Below are 22154 nucleotides of genomic sequence, written 5' to 3'. Positions count from 1 at the left end.
GGGTGACTGAATTGTTGGACTGGAGAGATTGTGGAGTTGTTTTCGGAGGAATTATAAACGATTTTGTTGTTTTCCTTCTGTCACAAGGTGTAAGCGTAAGTCGCAGAATATATTTTTATGAAATTGACATTAACGACACGCCCCCCACGTATTTTTGCAACTTAATTGCATCAATGATTTGGCTTTAAGTAGCCATTGTGATGACAAGGCAAACTCGGTCTTTTTTCTTTAGAGGATTATCTGTCTTTTCGTTGATCAGAAGTAGCTTATATGATTAAGTTTTTGAACTACGTTGTTGTATTCAAGCTTGGCAAAAAAGCCAGAGGCTCGGGGATAATACATTTATTACACCGTAACTATTAACTTTCTCAGTACAGAGTTGGTTACTTATGAGTTACGTTTAGTCCATCCAATGTTGTGCAATACTTCATGCATAACTGTGGTGCAAAAAGAAAATAATTTATTTTTCAACACGGCGATTTTTATCGGAATACGAATTACACCCCAAGCCAGTAAAGAAAAAGGAGCCATTCATTACTTACCCCATCTTTCCCTATACAAACCCGTTATCAATGACCAAACAACAAGTTCTTTTCATTGGTGATTTGAACCATTCACTTCCAGAGTTTGAGAAATTTCAGTCAAAATATGAATGTCTTGAGTACACATTGACCACGAGGGACCAATTTATCGCCGATTTAAAGACAAAGTTTTCCAACATCAGTGCCATTTATGGAGCATGGCTTGGATTTGTTCCAATTGGTGGATTTAGAACAGTTATTGACTATGCACCATCAAGTTTGAAAGTTTTGGCCTTTTGCTCGGTGGGGTATGATCATCAGGATGCAAATGAATTAGCACAAAGAGGCATTGTCATGACAAATGTCCCTAGTGTTGGAGCAGCTGAGCCAGTGTCCGACTTAGTTGTTTATTTTACAATCACGGGGTTTAGACAATTACATATGTATGGGAAACAAAAACTTTTGAAAATCCCTGACACTATAGAAATTAGATATAAATTTGCCAATGGGGAATTCAGTCAAAAGGAAGGACAATTGAATTTAGCTAGTGGGAGGGGCTATGATTTTGGTGAAAAAATCAATCAAAGACCTAATTTGAGTCCCAGGGGTCATAATGCTGTAATTGTTGGATTTGGACAAATTGGCCAGTTGATAGGGAAGAAATTGAACCAATTAGGAATGAACATCACCTATGTGAAAAGGTCAAAATTGAACAAGGAACAGGAAGATGCATTGGGCTATGAAGCAACATATTTCTCAACCATTCTCGATGCTGCAAAAAAAGGCGATGTTGATCTCATTGTAATTGCATGTCCGGCAACACCTGAAACCCATCATTTGATCGATGAAACAGTAATTGGTTCAATTCCCAAGCCATTTAGAATTATAAATATTGGAAGAGGTACAGTAATTGACGAACAAGCCTTGTTGAATGGATTGGATCTGGGGAAAATTTTGTTTGCTGGATTGGATGTGTTTGAAAATGAACCTGCTATTAATGAACGGTTGATAAATCGTGACGATGTGGTTTTAACCCCCCATATTGGAGCCAGTACTCTGGAGAACTTTGATTACACAGCCATAAAAGCCCTTGAAAATATTGATAATATCTTGGAAGGTGGAGCAGGTATTAACAAAGTTAATTAGAGAGTGTGTTAAGGTTATATAGTAAAAAGATATTAAACCAATGAGCGAAGAAAGCGTTGGATTGATTCTCTTTTCTATCTGTATCTTTGTAGACTCTCCTCATTTCTTGGCTCCTCTTTTTTACATTGGTTTCTCTTCCCTGGATGCAATTATTTCCAGGGTATATATTCCGGTAACAATAGTTATGATTGTATTCTGGTAGCCCCACAAATCGCTGAATTTAAATTTAGAAGAACTCATCATCACTACGAAGGTTTATAAAATAAAGCATATTCAATGAGCCCCAAATACATACAATGTCTGATTAAAGTTTGAGCAAATCATTTTTGATTGTCTTTCAAGGTGGGTATAACCCGGTAATGTATTTAAATGAGGGGGTATGTGGTGGAGAAGCCACTTATAAAGAGGTACAAGTAGTAGCTTGTTTTAAAGAAGTAGGCGCAACCAAACATTATTCCCAGGCTGCGCTATGTCATTAATTGAAGAGTCATCCGAGCGTATCTATGAATTGATTAGGGAAACAGTGCCACTTGCGCCACTGTTACTTTCCAAAGCTATTGCACTTCCAAACTCAGAGGAGAAGGGGTTTTCTCCAATTTACAGAAGTGCATACAGTCCAGATAAATTGATTACAAAAATGTATCCCTCATTGGATACATTGTATGCTTTGTTTGAATTTGGGTACCAGTTTTATAAGGACCGTCGTGCCTTCGGTGTTCGGAAAAAATTACCTGATGGTACTGCTGGTAGATACCAATGGCAAAACTATCGCACTGTAAGACAAAGACGCAACAACTTAGGCTCGGGGATATTCTTTGTCTTGGAGAATAATCCATATAGGAGCAAAAGTGAAATACACCAAAACTTGGCTTATGAACCTTTGAAGAAGAACGAGTAATTTGTTTTAACAATTTTCAGTCCAAATAGACCTGAATGGGCATTGGCAGATATGGCATGTATTGCTTACTCAATTACAAACACTGCGTTGTATGATACTTTGGGCCCCGCTACAAGTCAATATATTTTAGAACTCACTGAATCTCCAATCGTATTATGTTCTAAAGATAAGATCGAGAGATTAGTTGCGCTTAAAAGAGCCAAGCCCTCCTTGACCAATTTGATTGTTATTGTGTCTATGGATAAACTTGATGATGTGAAAGATGCACATTTGAAACCTCTTGCTGCTGCAAATCAGATTTCCTTGTATGACTATGATCAAGTTGAGAAACTTGGAGAGGCAAACCCATTAGCTCCCATTCCACCAACACCAGATACTGCGTTTACTATATCCTTTACTTCTGGAACTACCGGTGCCCATCCAAAAGGAGTGGTCTTAACTCATGAGAATGCAGTTGCTGCTTCAACATTTAGATTTGTCAAAGATTTCAAGCCAAGTAACGTCAGGTTGTATGCGTATTTGCCAATGGCACATATTTTTGAAAGAGGCAACATTCAACAAGCGTTAACAGTTGGAGCAGAAGTTGGTTTCCCACTGAGCAGTACCATCGCTACTTTATATGATGATGCGAGAGAGTTGCAACCATCGCCACTTCCAACCGTGCCCCGAATTTTATCCAAATTGTATGCTGCCGTTAAAGCAGAAACGGTCAACAATACTGAAAAGCCATGGGTCAAGTACATTTATACAAGGGCTATAAATGAGAAGTTGAGATTACAAGCTGAGCAAAAAGATGATGATGTGAACCCACGTCATCCAGTTTATGATGTATTCCTTGACGCATTGAGAGAAAAATTTGGGTTAAAGAGCGTGGAATATTTGGTAACGGGTTCCTCACCCAATAGTCCCAACACATTAAAATTCTTGAAAGCGGCATTGAATATAGGGATTTCTAATGGCTATGGATCCACTGAATCATTTGCTGGTATTATGAGGACCAAGAGCTTCGATCACAACCCAGGGTCTGTTGGTCCAATTGGAATCACCACCGAGTGCAGATTGAAAGATTTGCCCGAAATGAATTACACCACAAGAGACAAAGGTGGTCCCAGAGGTGAGTTACTCTTGCGTGGTCCACAAATTTTCAAAAAATACTACAAAAATCCAGAAGCAACTGCTGAAGCTTTTGACAAAAATGGTTGGTACCATACCGGAGATGTTGCACGTGTAGATACTGAAAACAACAATCAAGTCTTTATTATTGATCGTGTCAAGAATTTTTTCAAATTGGCCCAAGGAGAATTTGTTTCCCCTGAAAGGATTGAAAATACGTACTTGGCTTCAAACCCACATCTTCACCAACTTTTCGTTCATGGTAACTCACTTGAATCTTTCTTGGTCGGTATTGTTGGATTGGACCCCGTCACAATCGGTGCGTACTTGAAGGACAAGTTTGATGATGAAATCCGCAACCAAAGTGATATACTTAGACTTTTGAATGATCCTGTCAACAAAAAGAAGTTTCTTTTGGATTTAAACGCTTCTGTTAAGCATCAATTACAAGGGTTTGAGAAGCTACATAACATTGAAATTTACTTTGAGCCATTGACGGTCAAAAGGGAAGTTATTACGCCAACTCAAAAGATTAGAAGACCACTCTGTACAAAGTTTTTTCAAGAGAATTTAGACAGAATGTATCTGGAGGGCTCCATTTTGAAAAATGAGAGGTTATAAGAGGAGATTAGTAAATTTGAATATTATTGGTATGACTGAATAAATATAACGTGAATCCACGAGTAGATGTCTACATTCTCATCCGTTGCTCATGAACTATTGCCAGGGTAACATTCTATTGCAAAATTCTTTTGTCGTGTCATAAATTGTTATCACACGACAATGACTAATCTTTCAAAATTTTTTTTTTTTCACAAAAAATTGCCGCGTTGACTCACAAAGTCTCACACCAGCGGTTATTCCCCAAACTCTTCTGTATCAGAAAAGTAAAACTCTGAAAAATTTACATCCAATTCATAGCACTTTCTTTTCCTAACATTATACATTATATCCTTTGCAAATGAGTCCTCAACCAGTCACTCTTCATTTAAGAGCCGAAACAAAGCCATTGGAAGCTAGAGCTGCTTTAACTCCAACAACCACCAAGCAACTACTTGATGCTGGCTTCAAAGTCTATGTTGAAAAAAGTTCACAATCCACATTTGACATCAAAGAGTATGAAGAAGTTGGTGCTGAAATTGTCCCAGAAGGATCATGGAAACAAGCCCCAAAAGATCGTCTAATTATTGGTTTAAAAGAATTGCCTGAAAATGAAACATTCCCCTTAGTTCATGAACATATTCAATTTGCTCATTGTTATAAAGACCAAGCTGGATGGGAAACTGTATTGGGTAGATTCCCCGCTGGAAACGGAACTTTATACGACTTGGAGTTTTTAGAGAATGATCAAGGTAGAAGGGTTGCTGCTTTTGGGTTTTATGCCGGTTTCGCCGGTGCTGCTATTGGTGTATTGGATTGGGCATTCAAACAAACTCATAGTGATGATGAAAATTTACCTGGTGTAACTCCATATCCTAATGAAGAAGTATTGATAAGTTATGTCAAGGGAGAGTTACAAAAAGCATTAGAGAAAACTGGTGGTAAGTACCCTACTGCTTTGGTTATTGGTGCTTTAGGTAGATGTGGATCTGGTGCCATTGACTTCTTTAGAAAAGTTGGTATCCCTGATGAAAATGTAGCTAAATGGGATATGCAAGAAACAGCCAAAGGTGGTCCATTCAAAGAAATTGTTGATTCGAATATCTTTATCAATTGTATTTACTTATCACAACCAATTCCTCCATTTATCAATTATGAAAGTTTGAATGTTGATGATAGAAAATTGACGACTATTGTCGATGTTAGTGCTGATACCACTAATCCCCATAATCCAATTCCGGTATACGAAATCGCCACTGTATTCAATGAACCAACAGTCGATGTTAAAACTACAAAAGGTCCTAAATTGTCGGTATGTTCAATTGATCATTTACCAAGTTTATTACCTAGAGAGGCATCAGAATTTTTCTCCAAAGATTTGATGCCAAGTTTGTTGCAATTACCAGAAAGGGATACTGCACCAGTATGGGTTAGAGCCAAACAATTGTTTGACAAAAACGTTGCCAGATTACCAAAGAATTAAGGATAGACCTATATACATTGTTTACTCAAGAGTAACATTGACTTTTCTTTTTTTGTTCTTCTTCTTGTTGTTGTTGTTGTTGTTGTTTCTGTTCTTGTTCTTTTTCTGACTCTTTTTATTTGGCCCTTTCATTATAGATTTTATCTCTTCGCCATCAGTTTCATATTCCGACTCACTGGCATCAAGTTGTTCCTCTCCTTTTAACTCATCTAATGAAGCAAATCTTCTTTTCATTGTATCCACTTTTTCAACACTTTCAGGAGCACAAACAACACAATTCAACCTTTCTCCAGTGTCGTAAACTGCCACTTGATCTTTTATACTTAAATTCCAAACGACGATTTTACCATCGGATGATACTGATATCAACAATGGGATATTTTGCGTGTCTTTATTTTGCATAAAGGTGATACCCTTTATACGATTAGTATGTCCTCTAAGTGAGAAAACTGGTTCAATATCTTCTGCTTTGTTGTCCAACACTTTCTTTTCGTGTTCTTCTGCATCTTCACCAATGTTATCCAACAAGGTTTCAAAATCATAGAATCCAATTGATCCATCCCCAAAGCCAATAACCAACCATTCTTTATCAACAACCTTCAATAAATCAATACACATCAATGTGGATTTAAATTTGAATTTTTTGGCAATCTTAGCAGAAGATGTTCTATATAAAAGAACTTGATTATGCAATCCAACAACAAAGTGGTTCCCATTATGACTCCACTTAACAAATTCTCCCAGTTGACCTAAATGATCCTTACCTTTAATCTTCAACACAGCTGCCTTTTTGGCTGTCATTAAGTTCCATAATCTTATCGTCTTGTCTTGTGATACACTAATAGCAACACGACCACTAGGGTGTATACTTAAATCATTGATTTTGTCAGTGTGACCTTTTAATGTAGCAAATATCTCCCAATCCTTGGTTCTCCATATAATGATTTTCCCATCTTCTGATCCCGATATAAGCCATCTACCGGAAGCTGCATTTTCTGAATCTTCAGTAGCTTCTTTTGAAAATTTTAATGCAGTGATTGTACCTTGATGACTCAACAATGTACCAAGTTCTTTTCTCTTTTGCAAGTCATAGATTCTAATATGCTCATCGTTTGATCCGGTGACCAAGTACCTTTTGGCAAGATCCATGGACTTGATTGACAATGCATGTGCTTGGAAATGGAAGATTGGTTGAAACACTGGCTCTTTAACATTAGAGGGATCTAGGATCACTGAAAGGCATAGTAAGTTATGTTCATAGGATCCTACAAATATTCTAAATTGAATGCGAGATGAGCTGGTGGAGGAATTCGTGGTGGAAATTGATGATTTACTTCCTTTGAGAGCAGACTTGATCTCCTTCTTTTCAGTGGAAACTGTTTCCTGTTCGTTAACTTTCTGTGGTGTTTCAGCCATTATCAGTAGTGTGTTCCTCTTGAGATGTTGTATTCTTGAGATGAGATGGATTTGGAATTGATTTTTTCTTTTGTGGGAAACTTTGCAACAGAATCGAACTACCGCGACGTAAGGCTAAATACAACGACAACAATCAACAATCCACAATCAACACTCAGCACTCTACACTCAGCAAGTCCCATTACCACTAAAGCAAATCAGAGCAATGGGACAGAACCAGAAGACACCTCAGCAACACAATTCAACTCTCTATATCTCACCCATGCTCAACCGGAGAAAAGAGATTTTCAAAACACCACCAAATCCAGCATCAAAACAACCAAAATTATTTGAATCACCCAGCTCCTCTAACAAGTCACTGTTTTTCAATTTAGACAGATCATCTCACAATTTAACTGTGCAAAGCAAAAGTGATGATTCTTTAGCAGGTGCAGATGTATTAACGCCGATTGATAGGTTGCGTTTATGGAGACACGACGCAATTACACAACATCAATATAAAACAGCTGAGTTTCTTAGTGATAAGATTCTTGATATTACCCGTGACTCAAATGATGCATTCTGGCTAGCTCAAGTGTATTTCAATCAAGGAAATTATCTACGGTGTAAAGACTTGGTGTTGTGTAATGAGGAATTTGCCAAGAGTATCATTTGTCGATATTTGGCAGGATACAGTTTGATTAAGCTAGAGTTGTGGGATGAAGCATTGGACGTAATTGGCGAAACAAATCCATTCGATAAAGACGACCGATTGAAAAATGATGATGGAGGGGTCAAATTAGAAGCATCAATGTGCTATTTGCGGGGGTTGATTTATAGTGCACAAAGCAATTTTGAAAAAGCCAGGGAGTGTTATAAGGAAGCATTGAGAGTCGATGTTAAATGTTATGAGGCATTTGATGAACTAATCTCGAATAATCTCATGACACCAACTGAAGAATGGGATTTTGTCACTAATGAATTGAATTACCATGAAGTTGACAGTAACGATGATTTGATAAGATTACTTTATACTACCAAATTGAGTAAATACTTGAATCAAGACAAGTTCAATGAAGCGGAACATATACTCAGAGAGGAATATGATTTAAATGATAATTGTGATTTAATGTTAAGTCAAGCTGACCAATTATACGTTCAAAGTAACTTTGACGCCTGTTTGATTCTTTGTGAAAAGATACTTGAGAAAGATCAGTATAATTTCGACGTATTGCCTAATTATCTCAGTTGCCTATATGAATTAGGAGGAAGAAACAAGTTATTTTACAAGAGCCATCAACTAGCAGAATTTCATCCATCTAATCCCATGACATGGCTAGCTATTGGTACTTACTACCTCTCGATAAACAAGATCAGTGAAGCTAGAAAATATTTCAGCAAAGCAACTATCCTCAACCCCAACTTTGGTCAAGCTTGGATTGGTTTCGCTCATACATTTGCAGCAGAAGGAGAATACGAGCTGGCCATAAATGCTTATGCTTATGCAGCTCGATTGTTCCCCGGTAGCCATTTACCCATGTTATTTCTAGGAAGTACTAATGTAAAACTAGGTAACCTAAACCTAGCTGAAGAGTATCTTAAAAATGCCTATCATTTCAATCAACATTGTGAACTTACTTTAAATGAATTGGGGGTGCTTTACTTCCACAAGAATAACCTAATCTCAGCTGAATCGTATTTAAATGCCGCTTTGAAAATAGCCAATCGCAGTTCCAAAACATGGGTATCAATAATGACTAACCTTGGCCACGTATTAAGAAAACAGGGCAAGTTGTTATCAGCACTTTCGGTATTCCACGAAATATATGGTAATGACGCCAACATTGCTTCCACTATTGGTCTTATTCATATGAAGCTAGGTGAGTTTGCTGAAGCGATCGAAAACTTGCATAATGCACTCGCTATTGAGCCTACTAATCAAATTGCTAAGGATTTATTAGATAGAGCATTGAAAGAAGCTATAACGTCGGGATAGATGGCAAAGAGGGGTGTTTTTCGACTTGATGAATAAATAAAGGTAGGTGTTGTCAACAAAGGGTGATTGTGGTAGGTGAAACTATTGGGTGACGGAAAAATACCTTTGTCTTGTTGTTGAATGAATAACCAAATATATCTAAACTACAATACAATCATCCTTATTCTTCTTTGCCTTACCATTGAACGGTAACTTCTCTCGATTTGCATTCGCCATTTGAGGCTGTTTGCCAGAGTGGTTTTTACCATCGGGAAGCTTGGAATTTAGGGGGACATCTTGCGTTTTGTCTTGACATATAGTGCGTACTTGAGATCTTTTTCCAAATTCGATTTCCAACCCCTCCCCTTTCAACACTTTAGCCTCAAAAGATTCTGACTCTAGACTTTTTTCATAGATTTTGTTTAATCCACTTTCCCATTCCTCGTGTAAGTATTGAAGAGGAACATCAAATACCGTACGGACATGGAGATTTTGCCACGATGAACATTGAATTAATGCTGTGGCACCGATTTCTTTGGCAACTTGCAATACAAGATCATCGGGTATGTGACTGGTTTTGTCCCATTTTGTACCAACAAGAATGATGGGGACTTTCCTTGAGTACACCAGCAGTTTCAACAAGGGGTACCATATGTTTTTTATATTAAGCAAACTTTCAAGATTATCTTTGGCAAAACATAGTAAAATCCAATCTTCAGTAACAGAAAGCAGTTTTCTCAGGCAAAGCTCTTCAATGTCTCCTCTGATACTTGCATGCAGCAATTTCAATAAAAACGGCATAGTGTAGGGTCCTTTCATTCTCATATAACATGCACTTATCCGGCGAATAGGTTGTTTCTTCGGCTCATTATAATTTTTGTAAGTCTGTATCAATGTTGATTTACCGACACCGACGTCACCCGCAACAAATATCCTAGCAGTATAAACGGAAGGTGCTTCATCCAATCGTTGATAATAAACAGGTTTCACTGGCTCGTCAATTTCAAAGATTTTTAAAGGCGTTGATTCATTTCGATCTTGTGTTGGTTGTTGTCCTTGTGATTTTTGACCAGTGTCGGTGGAATTATATTCAGGAGGTGGAGGATACGGCGGCGATATATCGTTTAAAGAAGCCATTGGTATCAAGGACTTCTTTTTAGAGAATTAGAATGAGCTTCGATATACTTGACTAATGAGGATTAGAAATTATGACTAAAATCGCCAATTCGAAACCTTGGTGAAAACCGAAGTTTTATATTCGCGTGAAATTAAATACTCATACTAAATAATGCATTAGATGCCACCGTCTTACTCAACAATAATTCCGAACCCAAAGACAATACTATTTGTGTAATTTTTCAATAATAACTAGTCATGACTATGAAACCAAGCTTGGCTATGTTCCCTCATTGTCAGCGTAGGCTGATCTTTTGGGGAACACAAAATGAGCTTAGATAACGATCCGGGGTAATGCGATATTGAGTAAGGTGGGGATATTGACCATTTGCTTGTGATGCAATTAAAAACATGTATGTTATGACTTAGCATATAGCTTCTTCTTCGCAGTGTCCCTCCGAATATCGATGGACTGCGAGGATTGCTGACGTCATATGATACCAGATAAATGACTTTACATAAAGCTACATTCAACACAAAAACGACATTAGAACGCGAGATATAACTATTGAAGCACAATTTCAAATTAAAACCGCATTCAAGGAACAGATTGTTGTAATTGTGCAATTTACGAGAAAAAGTGAAGGTAAAATGATTTGAGTCATGATTTTTTTTATCAAAAAGGGATTCAAAACGAAAGGCAAAGATCAAGAACAAATGTTGGACAATGCACAGTTTCTAATGTGTTTGCCCTATGAAACGGATACCACTATTTCTCGTATGATCTTTTTGTACCAAACACTTTTCGAGTTGGTGGCCGGATCTTGAGGGCTTTTGAAATTATGAACAGTACAGTGTATATGTCAAGTATTATTAAAAAAGACAGAAAAGCAAGATAAACACTGAAGGTGAACCCAAAAACTCATTATACGTCATGGGATTCAAAGGACCGTCTCTAACCTTTAGATTTTTAAAAAGTGGCCACCTTCGGAAGAGTAATAGAATTATGCATAGCCCGAGTTAAAATCTATCCCGTTTTTAAAATTTTTTTGACATCTCTAGTAGATTCAGAGATTAGAACTGAATACGAGTGTCATATACACAGGGCTCTCTCTATCAATCTACGGTTTTGATTTTAAACCAAATTAGAAGTAGCTGATTACAAACTACTATCATCTTATTACGAGTTCCACAAGGTTTGACCTCGGCTTTGTTTTGAATTTCAGAAAATTATGACATGAATTATGAACGATGAGAATCCTCAGTTTAGGGTATAGTAAGCTTATCAGAGAGAAACCAACAAGTTGAAACTAATGTAATTACTAGTAGCGTTTGGTTTTAGTATTATTGGTGAAATTGAAGCTTATTAGGGGCTCTTGTAAACAACTCCTTTGATTTTGGCTCAGACTTATGATTTTATCATCAAATACAGATTAACTTTCTTTCAAATAACCTATAAAAAACACCCTTTAAATTCGTCTAAGCTATAGCACAAGTGTCCTTTTATTTTTTCTTTTCTGCATCGAAAGTTGGTTTACTCTGGTACCTCTTTGTGGCGGTTTCACCAGTTGCAACTTCTGAGTACGGTGGTGCTTCCTCACTCTTTTCACTGTCTCCAAACAAAGTGGCACTTGTTTTCCCAGCTTGTTCCTCAAATACATATGGCAAAAGGCTTTTCTCAAATACTTTGGCCAAACCACTACGCCATTCTATGTGTAAATGATGAAGGGCAAGATTGAAAACAGTCAAGACATCATAGTTTTCTTTAGCAGAACATTTGATGTAAGAAATTGCACCAATTTCCTTAGCAACCATTTCTGCAAGCCCGGGTTTTATAAAGCTCTCTCCAACATCACATTTAGTACCTACTAATATAATGGGCACTTTCCGTGAATACATGTGGTGTTTCAATTTGGGAGCCCATTTATCTCTAGCATTAAACAAACTGATAGGGTTATCCATTGCAAAGCATAGTAAAATAATATCATCTGGAATAGGAAGCATGTCTCTCAGAGCAAGGCCCTCCACAAATCCACCTACATGCAGTATCTTCAAAAGAAATGGCACATCATAGAGTCCTCTCATCTTTATGTAACATTCATTGCCGTTGAAAAAATCAGGGGTAGTGACTGATTTGATACCGTTATAACTAGACATTAAACAAGATTTACCAACACCAACGTCACCGGCTATGAATACCGAAGCATTGTAAACCGAACTCCTTTCACTGTAGAGTCTGTAAAACATTGGTATTATATTTCTATCCATATTACCAATAATTCGGGGCTCTGTGCGGCAGGAGACGCACTGAGCTTGTTGATCTTGTCGAGTAATGTCATCGACTGTATAGTGTGGAGGTGGCTGGCTCTGGGATAGATTCTCTGTTGAGTGAGACATATTTAAAAGTCAAGTAGCAGTGGTTAGTAAAACTTGCTGGCTAATAACAATATAATAAAGTTTGGAATAAGAGGTGTGGTCGTGAGCATGATATTGTGGAAGATATGGCAACAATATATATACCAGATTTTGTTTCTTTGATCAAACAATGTCCGTATCAATCGTTACTGTTTCATGTTGTAAAAATTGATGAGATGATTCCCGTAATAAGGAGTATTTCATGTTCATTGTTTATAGCTTAAACGGGTCATGAATTAAAGTCTCTTTTTGGATATGTCCTTCCACGCCAGTATTGTAGATCTTATTTTGACCACAAAAATGAGATAATATCACAATTCGTGGAAATGCGATGATGAGGAAGGTGAGGGGAAGGTGGGTGTAATGGCTGTTTTTGTGGAGGATGCCACTTGAAGTGCCAGCTAGCTTTCAATATATAGTTTTCTTTAATTACTTTCTAATTTTTGATATATCGTGGAGAAAACTGACGTTATATGATGTCATTTTGATATACGATTTTTTACATGCGAGATAAACCAATCTTTCACACAAAACCATATTCAACACAAAGACAACATTGATGGAAAAGATTGAAGCTATTGAGATGCAATTTCAGATTAAACCTTTATTTGAGAAACGGGGACTTTGTTTCCTACAATTTACGATAAAGGTACTCGTCACACAAAAGTAAATATCGAAAACAACTGATTCTGATCGGTAATACACGGAATTCAAAGGGATAAAAAACCATAGTGTATATTCCTTATTTCTGGCGTGGCTTTCTTGATATTCAATCAGCTCCCTTGCTCTGAAATCTATACACTTTTTGAGAGCGTTTAGAGTGGTTCTGGGTTGTTAATTGAAATAGAAATGCAGACTTCTTGATTCACTGTATATAAATTTGATACCTTGCTACATACATTATACCTTAATCAAGCTTTATTCAGTTCCAGGGCTAACGTGGCGAAAGATGCAATGGTCTGCTTTTGCACATAAAAAGCAAAATCAGATCAAAAGCAGAAAAGAGGCAATTCGTCTAAGTGGATTGACTAATTCCAGTAAATTTGGTTGAACTGCGATTACTACAACTTCTTTTTGGCAACTCGTTTGATTTCAGCTTAAATTTATGTCTATGTTATCAAATACAATCTAGCTCTCATTCAAACCACCTATAAAAAAACTTCACTCAAATCCAATTACGTTATAACACAAGTACCGTTATCTTTTTTCTTTTTCTTTTCGCTAGTAAAGTGTTGTTCACCCTGATCCTTTTTTCTAACATTTGTTTCACCAGAGACGGCTTTGGAGTTTAGTAATCCATTTCCCTTTAAATCTTTGTTTCCAGGAAATATGCCACGAGCAGTACCACCTTTCTTTGGAAATCTTGCCTCCCTTAATACTTCATCTTCAAAGTCGTACGGCAAGAGATTTTTCTCATAAATTTTGGCTAATCCAGCGGCCCATTTAGTATGTATATGATCAAGGGCAAAATTAAAAACATCCTTAACATTATAGACAGATTTTGCTGAACAGGTCATGAATTTAATTGCCCCAATTTCTCTTCCTACTTTTCGTGCCTTTCGTTCCATATGATCAATTGGTGGGAACACATCGGTTCTATCAGTTTTTGTTCCTACCAAAATGATGGGTACTTTTGTTGAATACATCATCTGTCTCATCCTCGGATACCATTTATCACGAATGTTGAACAAACTCACAGGATCATTCATTGCAAAACATAATAAGACAATATCATCTGGAATAGGAAGCAAGTATCTCAGAGCCTGCTCCTGTTCCGCATCTCCAACTGAATGCAGTATTTTTAGTAGAAACGGCATGTCATTTGGGTATGGTCCTTTCATTTTCATATAGCATTCGTTGTTTTGCTTCGGTTGGCAATGAATTAGCAATCCCGGGTATTTGTAAGCCCACATCAAACTTGATTTACCAACACCAGCATCACCCATTATGTGTATACTTGCATTGTAAACGGTGCGCTTTGAGCAAAATTCCTCGTGGTACATTGATATTGCTTTTCGAGCGGATCGACCATTGGCTCTAGGACTCGATTCAGATTGCAGAAGCATAGTTTGAGCTGGATCGTCTTGTTGAGTAGGGTCATTAATTGAGTAGTTTGGAGGTTGTTGGTAAATGGGTAATGTATCTGTTGAGTCAGACATTTTCAAATAGCAGGAGTGTCGTATTTGTAAGTTGTTGATATCGCTGACCTTATTGAGGCTTGGCGTGGGAAAATTAATGATTATGGCATCACGGAGGTCAACTGGTCTATTTATATAAAGGTTATTCATGGTTTTCAAATGTAGAATTGTTGATTTCTCAATATCCTAGCATGTAGATCATTTCTTGAGCACAAAACAAATAGAGGATTCCTGCTCTGGCAGGAGAAAAAACAAATTTGTGAACTCGGGGTGATCTTTCCATTTACTGATGATCCCCATGGTGATGGTTTGGGAAAAGCTGACGTCATACCATGTATGTCAACACCATAAATAAAAAAATTGGGCTCGACACAACGACGTCGGTATAGAAGGATTGAAAGTTTTGGGATTAAGTTTGTGTACAAAGAAAAATGCACTGTTTGCAATACAATTTACGAGAAATAGAGAAAAAGAAAACGAGTCATCGTTTTTGTATAAAACCGGGGACCAAATGATCTTACCACAAACACAAAACCAGCAGAGTGTTCGAATACTACACGGCAAGTGCCATCATGTTATGAACAAGAAAAATCGATGTAGATGTAGATAACAAGCTCTCAGATATACCTACTTTCATACAGAGGGGAGAACTCATTGTGTTGAATGGTTTGCACTGTGATTAAATGTGAGGTGGGGCATCTATGAAATACAACCTGCAAAACCCAATCCATTGAAAAGAAAATGACTGGGTATAAGATTAATCAGTATGCTGAATGGGTCTACTATATGTCATCGTTTCCAATTGTTTGCCAGCATCAAGGGATTCGAACTTCCACTCCAGAAGGATCAAGGTGGTACAAAATGAGGATTAACCTTTGGTGCCCTAAGTTTTTCTCGGCATTTCAGTTTGAGATTTTTAATTATTCGGCGTCTAAATTTTTACCCACATGGGTTTTAAGGATATATTGAATTAGAGAATTTTTAGATCTTTTACTTATTAGATAAATTAATCACGTCTATTTGGTCCCACGTGCTCCCATGCTATACCCACGTTCACTTCAAAACGTTCTATCCCTTGAAAACAAGGAAATGCATGTGATTTGCCATAGCCCCAACAAATGCTTCAATAACATTTGACACTTCTTCATGTTTGGCGACAATGATTTTGATTGCGACACATCACAAAAATTTTCTTTGTGCCCTTTTTTCTTAGAATGGGGAGCCGCATCCGAGACTCAATATACAAACCTTTTCATAAGCAACTAGATGAAAAATCATTAATTTCAACTACAAACCACACATACCAGGAGACAATAATAAGTTAAGTTAAGTCAAGTAACACTTGCCGTTAAGCTCATCCAAACACATACCCACCTGCTCTCCATAGTCATGCCGTTATCATTTAGACATGTCAACTTCTTTGGTTATGGTATCTACAATGACCTTAAAACACGACTACCTTACTACAAATCTGATTTCAAAGATGCTTGGAACTATAGAGTTATTCCATCCACCCTATCAATATTCTTTTCCAATTTACTACCAGCTATTGCTTTTGCCCAGGATATGTTTGACAAGACTGACAATGCATATGGTGTTAATGAAGTTTTAATGTCTAGTGCCATAGCGGGAGTTGTATTTGGATTGTTTTCAGGACAACCATTGTGTATCGTTGGTGTCACTGGACCAATTTCGATATTCAGTTATACAGTGTATGAATTAATGACGCCGAGGGGTACACCTTATTTCCCATTCATGTGTTGGGTATATCTTTGGTCAATGGTTTTCCATATTTTCATTGCGGTTGGGAATTACATTTCGTTCATGCGGATCATCAGTTTATATTCATGTGATATTTTTGGGTTTTTCATAAACATGGTTTATATTCAAAAAGGAATACAAATCTTGTCTAATCAGTTTAATGATGTTGATTTGGCTAGTGGGTATGCATCCATTATGGTTGCGTTATGTATGTTGATCTGTGGTGTTGGATCAGCAATACTAGGTACTTATTTACATTACTTTAAACCTTGGGTAAGGAAAGTGTTTACTGATTATGGAGTTGTTGCTTCAGTGATATTCTTTACCGGATTTATACATTTTGGTGGTAAATTGGATGATACAACATTTGCAAGATTACCAGTGACGAAGTCTTTCCAACCTACAGAATCAGGTGATCGTCGTCCTCATGGATGGTTTATACATTTTTGGCCTGGGGAAAATATCGACGTTGGTGATGTATTCCTTGCTATACCATTTGCTATATTGTTAACTTTCTTGTTTTATTTTGATCACAATGTTAGTTCATTGATGTGCCAATCTAAAGAATATCCATTAACTAAACCAGCGGGGTTCCATTGGGATTTTTTATTGTTGGGTATAACCACTGGTGTGGCTGGAATTATTGGTATTCCACCACCAAACGGACTCATTCCACAAGCTCCCCTACATACTGATTCATTAGTAGTTTATGATAAATATGGCAAGAAGTTATCAGTTGTGGAACAACGACTAACGAATACATTACAAGGAGCAATGACTTTTGTAATGATGACACGACCGTTCTTAGTCTTGCTTGGGTTAGTTCCCCAGGCAGTCCTTTCAGGGTTGTTCTTCATAATGGCAGTAACTGGATTACATGGAAATATAGTAACTAATCGAATTCGTTACTTCTTTTTGGATAAAGAGTATATTGAAACTGACCCAACTTGTCCTCAAGTATGGAAGGATATCCATGCATTGCCTAACAAGAAATGGTTTTATGTGTATACAATATTGGAAGTTATTGGAGGTGTTGGAGAATTTGTAATTACATTAACAATTGCAGCTGTTGGATTTCCTGGGGTTTTGCTTGCCCTTGCGTTTTGTGCTAAATGGGTATGGCCATTATTTATACCGAGGGAAGATCTAGATCGTTTGGATGGTGATGTAGCTGATGAGTTCATCTTGAAGAATTTCACAGTGGCATCAGAGGAGAAAAAGAGAAGGAAGCGGATAAGAATGGAGGATGAAGAGAACAAGTATGAAGGTGAGACTGAAGTTGGTGAATCGACTGAAGATGTGGTAGCAAGCAGTGGAAGCTGACAAGAGAGAGAGAGAGAGAGAGAGATAGAGAGAGAATAGGGTAAGTACACCAGTCCCCCTGCATAGAGATGCATTTATATAGAGAGAAATAGAATATTTATTAAAGGTTAATTTTCATCGATTCAATTCTAGAGGTTGGCATAGTAGACTTAATATGTCATACAACTTCTTAAACAAAGTAGCGCTAGTAACTGGCGGATTATCCGGAATCGGCTTATCCACAACAATCAAATTGTTACGTCAAGGAGCAAAAGTAATCATTGGAGATTTAGCACATGAACAAGAGATAGATTCAGTTTTGAACCAGATCAATAAATTGGCTCCTGAGTCAAAATTTCATCATAATTTACGATTTCTTCGAACCGATATCGGTGTATGGCAAGATAATATCAATCTTGTTGATTTTGCACTAGATGAATACAAGACAATTGATTATGTCGTTGCCAATGCGGCAACGATGAGAAATACAACTTCGGCTGAAGATAAACCAACGATTGATGATTTTAATGAGGTGGTTAATGTCAATCTTGGTGGGACGTATGCATTGAATAGATTGTGTATCAATTACTGGGAAGAGTTTAATCTTCGTGGAAGTATTGTTAATGTAGGTTCAATATTTGGCCGTAAAGTGATTGATCCAAGGTTGATTGGTTTGAGTTGTTCAAAAAGTGGTATTCATACACTTACAAGATCCATGGCTATGAAGTATGCTTCGTCAGATATTAGAATTAATGAAGTACGTCCTGGGTTTATCAAGACTCCAATGTTAAAAGCTATTTTGGGACTTGATGAATTAAAGAAAGTTATAGCTCGTATTCCAATGAAGAAAGTCGGTGATGGAGATGATGTAGCTAATGTCATTTGTTTCTTGTTGAGTGATGAAGCTAATTACATTACTGGTGCTTCAATAGCTGTTGACGGTGGGTATTCATGTACGTAAGATGTATATAAATTAATTATGATGCATGTAATCTTTTTTCGTATACCGATGATCATCTCAAGACTTAACCGCCAGAAACCAATACCAAAAGATCCACAATATCGATTCTTTCCCCAGGATGTCAATTCAGCAAGAACGAACACGAATATTACAATCACTAGAGCATGAATTCATAAATGACTTATCACTACATTTGTATTCATCATTCTTACTACATCGTATCAATCCCAATTTTCCGTTACCTCGATGGACCCACTGGCCCAAACACTTTGATAAAGTGCCTGTACCGAATCAGAAATATGAAGACGATTTGATCGACAACTGTGTAGAAAGGTTTGAGTGGGATATTGATGATGATCGTTTGATGTCAGACAGGGATCGGGTTTGGTATAAAGAGGGTGGTAATGAGAAGCGGAAGGAGAAGAGGAAGAAGGAGCTACTGGTGAAAGAAGGTGGAGATAAGGAGCAGGAGAAAAGGGAGCTGCAACGGCAATGGCATCTGCAACTAGAAGAGGAGGGTATACTGGACAGTCTGAGCCGTTCAAGTGATAATGATTCTCTTGTTAGTGGCTCTAATGACGACGGTAACGACAGTGACAACAGCGATGATCTTGATTACAACGAAGAAGAACTACTTGATCCCAATAACAAAATAATTGAAGTCACATATACAGAAAGTATCCCACTGGCTAAAATCTCACTAATGAATTCAATAAGTTCACTACTTGAATCTAAAATACGCAACAAGATTCAAAAATTGAAAAATGATGGTAAAATTGATACATCATTGATCATGACTTCCGATTCATTACCACGAAATCTTCTATTACCAATTGTGGGTGGTATTGCCAATCGATTTAATTCAATGTTGGATACCATGTTTGATACATTCCATTTAAAAGATTATCCATTAAACTGGCGACAGATTTTATTAGCAGGGATGATAAATGATCGATTACACAACAAGTTGAATCCACAGATGTATGAGAAACTTATACACAAATGCGAAGGTCAATTTGAACACGTCCATAACGTGTATGAATTTGATGATGATGAGGCAAGGGAAGAGGCGGTTGAAGAAGATGTTGTTACTGATGATGGGGGGTTTAATGTGGAAAAGTACTTGGAGTCATTACAAGATGAATATGCGGGTCCTGGACAAAAGGATTATTCGGTATTGGCACAGGAATATTTACGTGATTTTAATGGGCAAGTCAACTTTCTGGCAAGGTTGAAACAAAATATGATCAATATGATTCATGGAGAAGAAGATGTTATGAATAGGAAAAAACGTAGAAGATCTAGTGAAGATGAGGATGAAGAAGACGAACCAACAGATGAATCGGATAAAGAAAGCAATTGGAATGATTCCAATTTGGCATTGCTACATCAAAAATTACTTCAACAACGAAAAGAATTACAAGATTCTTACACAATCAAACTTTGAAATCAATAAGTAAATGTAAATATATTAAGAAGCTATTTTTTATCTCTCTGTCTAGCTCAAAACAGGTATTAGATTAAATACAACACAAGTTTTTTCCAAGTTTATCTATCTCCAAGACCAAATATAAAAAACAAAAATATCACCGTAAATCAACATAAATCATAATCAGGGGTACCTCTCTACCCCAGTGCATCTAAAATGAGACGCAGCCTCCTCTGTAGCTGCCTCTGTAGCTTCGTCCACTCTTAAGCCCTTTTTTCAAAAGTATCATGAATTTCAGTTTCAAAAATAACATCCCAGAATCTACTAGTAACACCAAAGCCCATTTCATAGTTCTTGTAATGATGTTCCAAATGATATGTTTTCAACTCTTGGAAAAATTTAGGCAATTTAGTATGATGTAATACATAATGAGTAACATCATACATTATATAACCCAAAGTACCACCAGCAAAACCTGAACAAGCCATATAAAATGGGAATATACTAAACACCAATTTATAAAATGGGTAAGCAAGAACAATGAATAATGTTGGTGGTAAAACTAATCTATATCCATCCATTGGTAAGTAATGATGAACGCCATGTAAAAGGAAATGTAAAGTTAAGAAATATGGATGATCAGGTAACAAGCCATCAACATGGAATATAAACCGATGTAAACAGTATTCCACCAATGTCCAAACAAATAATCCCATCACCCAGAAACTCAAGGCGATAATTGGTGATTGATTAACAAATCCAACGTAAAAGATGTACATATTTGGAGGTAACCAGACTAAAGGAACTACCCACCATGGAGTTAGCGAAATAGGTTCCAAGAAATTTCCAAATAATGGTGCTGATCCCTTTCCATAATGTCTAGGTCTGTGAACTTGATCAAGATAAAATTCCTTTGTGAAATTAGACCGCAACAATTGCATCAACAATGGTTTGTTTAAATCCAAAAACTTGTGTTTCTTGGCATCTTCATGAAAATCAGTTTGAATAGATAATTTCTCCAATGCAGGTAAATGATCATGGAATGTGTACATGTCAAATTCATTACCTTGTGAATCTGTTGAAGTAACCAACTTCATCTCCACCGGGGTATTGTTTTTGTTGTTGATTAATTCACGTTCTTCAATTTCAGTAGCCATGTAACCAATCAACATATCATCATCCAACATTTCATAAGCTGATTCAGAATGAGAGTGACTTGTGGCATCAGCCATGATTTCAGTAACGTCTTTACCAGCATAAGGTAAAATGATATCACCACCAGCTGGGTGTTCATTAAGAAATGAAGTAACGTTGTAGATTTTACGTTCGTATAAGGTAACCCAACAGTCCTTCTCAGTGTTGTGTTTGGCGACTTCTGATGAAGCAATCAATGGTAGACTCCTGTTACTCATGGTGTTAGAAATCTTTTGTGTAGGCTGTGTAAAAATGTGTAATGTAGTGAGTGACTAAAAGTTAAAGCAAGATTAAATACTAAGATATGTCTGTGGTGGTGGTGGAGGTAATAGTTTGCTTAGGTGAACCGAATCCGTTATGAGTATAAGTATATATATGTGTGTGTGTGTAGGGTTGGTAAAGTATCAACAATTTAATAAGGTCATCTGATATATAGAGTAAGGTGATTTTTAATGCACTAGATGCATCTAGACTTTGTTAGTCGCGTAGTACTAAATACTCATTAGTTAGTAGTGGTAGTGTACTTGTGTTCAAAACATAAAAATAAAAATAAACATTGAAAATACGCCAAAAAAGTCGTGCACATTTGTGACAATTGAGTTTAAAAAACAGAAGCAAAAGTGTACAACGGAACGTTCTGCTCACGTCTCTGGCCGTAAAGAGCTAGTGTTATATGAAAAGATTCCAGTCTTATACATAAGTTGCAG

The 22154-nt window shown here is 37.0% G+C and overlaps 13 protein-coding genes across 13 annotated transcripts; 8 read left to right on the top strand and 5 right to left on the bottom strand. All coding sequences in view use genetic code 12, as the record gives it.

The window, feature by feature from the left end:
• Positions 1–572: 572 nt before the first annotated feature.
• CORT_0B01000 (Ypl113c protein) lies at positions 573–1667 on the top strand (the record flags this gene model as incomplete). Its single annotated transcript, XM_003867210.1, has 1 exon — positions 573–1667. The coding sequence occupies one exon, from the start codon at positions 573–575 to the stop codon at positions 1665–1667; it is 1095 nt and encodes a 364-aa protein (XP_003867258.1).
• A 469-nt stretch (positions 1668–2136) lies between these two features.
• Positions 2137–2565, top strand: CORT_0B00990 (Lys1 saccharopine dehydrogenase; the record flags this gene model as incomplete). Its single annotated transcript, XM_003867209.1, has 1 exon — positions 2137–2565. One exon carries the CDS (start codon positions 2137–2139, stop codon positions 2563–2565), a length of 429 nt encoding a protein of 142 aa, XP_003867257.1.
• Positions 2566–2616: 51 nt separating this feature from the next.
• CORT_0B00980 (Lys1 saccharopine dehydrogenase) lies at positions 2617–4299 on the top strand (the record flags this gene model as incomplete). Its single annotated transcript, XM_003867208.1, has 1 exon — positions 2617–4299. One exon carries the CDS (start codon positions 2617–2619, stop codon positions 4297–4299), a length of 1683 nt encoding a protein of 560 aa, XP_003867256.1.
• Positions 4300–4639: 340 nt separating this feature from the next.
• CORT_0B00970 (Lys1 saccharopine dehydrogenase) lies at positions 4640–5761 on the top strand (the record flags this gene model as incomplete). The annotated part of the gene is made up of 1 exon (XM_003867207.1): positions 4640–5761. One exon carries the CDS (start codon positions 4640–4642, stop codon positions 5759–5761), a length of 1122 nt encoding a protein of 373 aa, XP_003867255.1.
• Positions 5762–5782: 21 nt separating this feature from the next.
• Positions 5783–7177, bottom strand: CORT_0B00960 (hypothetical protein; the record flags this gene model as incomplete). Its single annotated transcript, XM_003867206.1, has 1 exon — positions 5783–7177. The coding sequence occupies one exon, from the start codon at positions 7175–7177 to the stop codon at positions 5783–5785; it is 1395 nt and encodes a 464-aa protein (XP_003867254.1).
• A 205-nt stretch (positions 7178–7382) lies between these two features.
• On the top strand, positions 7383–9152 carry CORT_0B00950 (hypothetical protein; the record flags this gene model as incomplete). Its single annotated transcript, XM_003867205.1, has 1 exon — positions 7383–9152. The coding sequence occupies one exon, from the start codon at positions 7383–7385 to the stop codon at positions 9150–9152; it is 1770 nt and encodes a 589-aa protein (XP_003867253.1).
• A 138-nt stretch (positions 9153–9290) lies between these two features.
• CORT_0B00940 (hypothetical protein) lies at positions 9291–10268 on the bottom strand (the record flags this gene model as incomplete). Its single annotated transcript, XM_003867204.1, has 1 exon — positions 9291–10268. One exon carries the CDS (start codon positions 10266–10268, stop codon positions 9291–9293), a length of 978 nt encoding a protein of 325 aa, XP_003867252.1.
• Positions 10269–11750: 1482 nt separating this feature from the next.
• CORT_0B00930 (hypothetical protein) lies at positions 11751–12644 on the bottom strand (the record flags this gene model as incomplete). Its single annotated transcript, XM_003867203.1, has 1 exon — positions 11751–12644. The coding sequence occupies one exon, from the start codon at positions 12642–12644 to the stop codon at positions 11751–11753; it is 894 nt and encodes a 297-aa protein (XP_003867251.1).
• A 1193-nt stretch (positions 12645–13837) lies between these two features.
• Positions 13838–14950, bottom strand: CORT_0B00920 (hypothetical protein; the record flags this gene model as incomplete). Its single annotated transcript, XM_003867202.1, has 1 exon — positions 13838–14950. The coding sequence occupies one exon, from the start codon at positions 14948–14950 to the stop codon at positions 13838–13840; it is 1113 nt and encodes a 370-aa protein (XP_003867250.1).
• Positions 14951–16189: 1239 nt separating this feature from the next.
• Positions 16190–17884, top strand: CORT_0B00910 (Bor1 protein; the record flags this gene model as incomplete). Its single annotated transcript, XM_003867201.1, has 1 exon — positions 16190–17884. The coding sequence occupies one exon, from the start codon at positions 16190–16192 to the stop codon at positions 17882–17884; it is 1695 nt and encodes a 564-aa protein (XP_003867249.1).
• Positions 17885–18038: 154 nt separating this feature from the next.
• Positions 18039–18824, top strand: CORT_0B00900 (hypothetical protein; the record flags this gene model as incomplete). The annotated part of the gene is made up of 1 exon (XM_003867200.1): positions 18039–18824. The coding sequence occupies one exon, from the start codon at positions 18039–18041 to the stop codon at positions 18822–18824; it is 786 nt and encodes a 261-aa protein (XP_003867248.1).
• Positions 18825–18942: 118 nt separating this feature from the next.
• CORT_0B00890 (hypothetical protein) lies at positions 18943–20271 on the top strand (the record flags this gene model as incomplete). Its single annotated transcript, XM_003867199.1, has 1 exon — positions 18943–20271. The coding sequence occupies one exon, from the start codon at positions 18943–18945 to the stop codon at positions 20269–20271; it is 1329 nt and encodes a 442-aa protein (XP_003867247.1).
• A 245-nt stretch (positions 20272–20516) lies between these two features.
• On the bottom strand, positions 20517–21665 carry CORT_0B00880 (Scs7 ceramide hydroxylase; the record flags this gene model as incomplete). Its single annotated transcript, XM_003867198.1, has 1 exon — positions 20517–21665. One exon carries the CDS (start codon positions 21663–21665, stop codon positions 20517–20519), a length of 1149 nt encoding a protein of 382 aa, XP_003867246.1.
• Positions 21666–22154: the final 489 nt, after the last annotated feature.

Source organism: Candida orthopsilosis (genome assembly GCF_000315875.1).
Source record: "Candida orthopsilosis Co 90-125, chromosome 2 draft sequence".
In the NCBI taxonomy this organism is placed as follows: domain Eukaryota; kingdom Fungi; phylum Ascomycota; class Pichiomycetes; order Serinales; family Debaryomycetaceae; genus Lodderomyces; species Lodderomyces orthopsilosis.
Note: the sequence above shows the minus strand (reverse complement) of the source record. Positions and strands in the feature narration are given on the sequence as shown.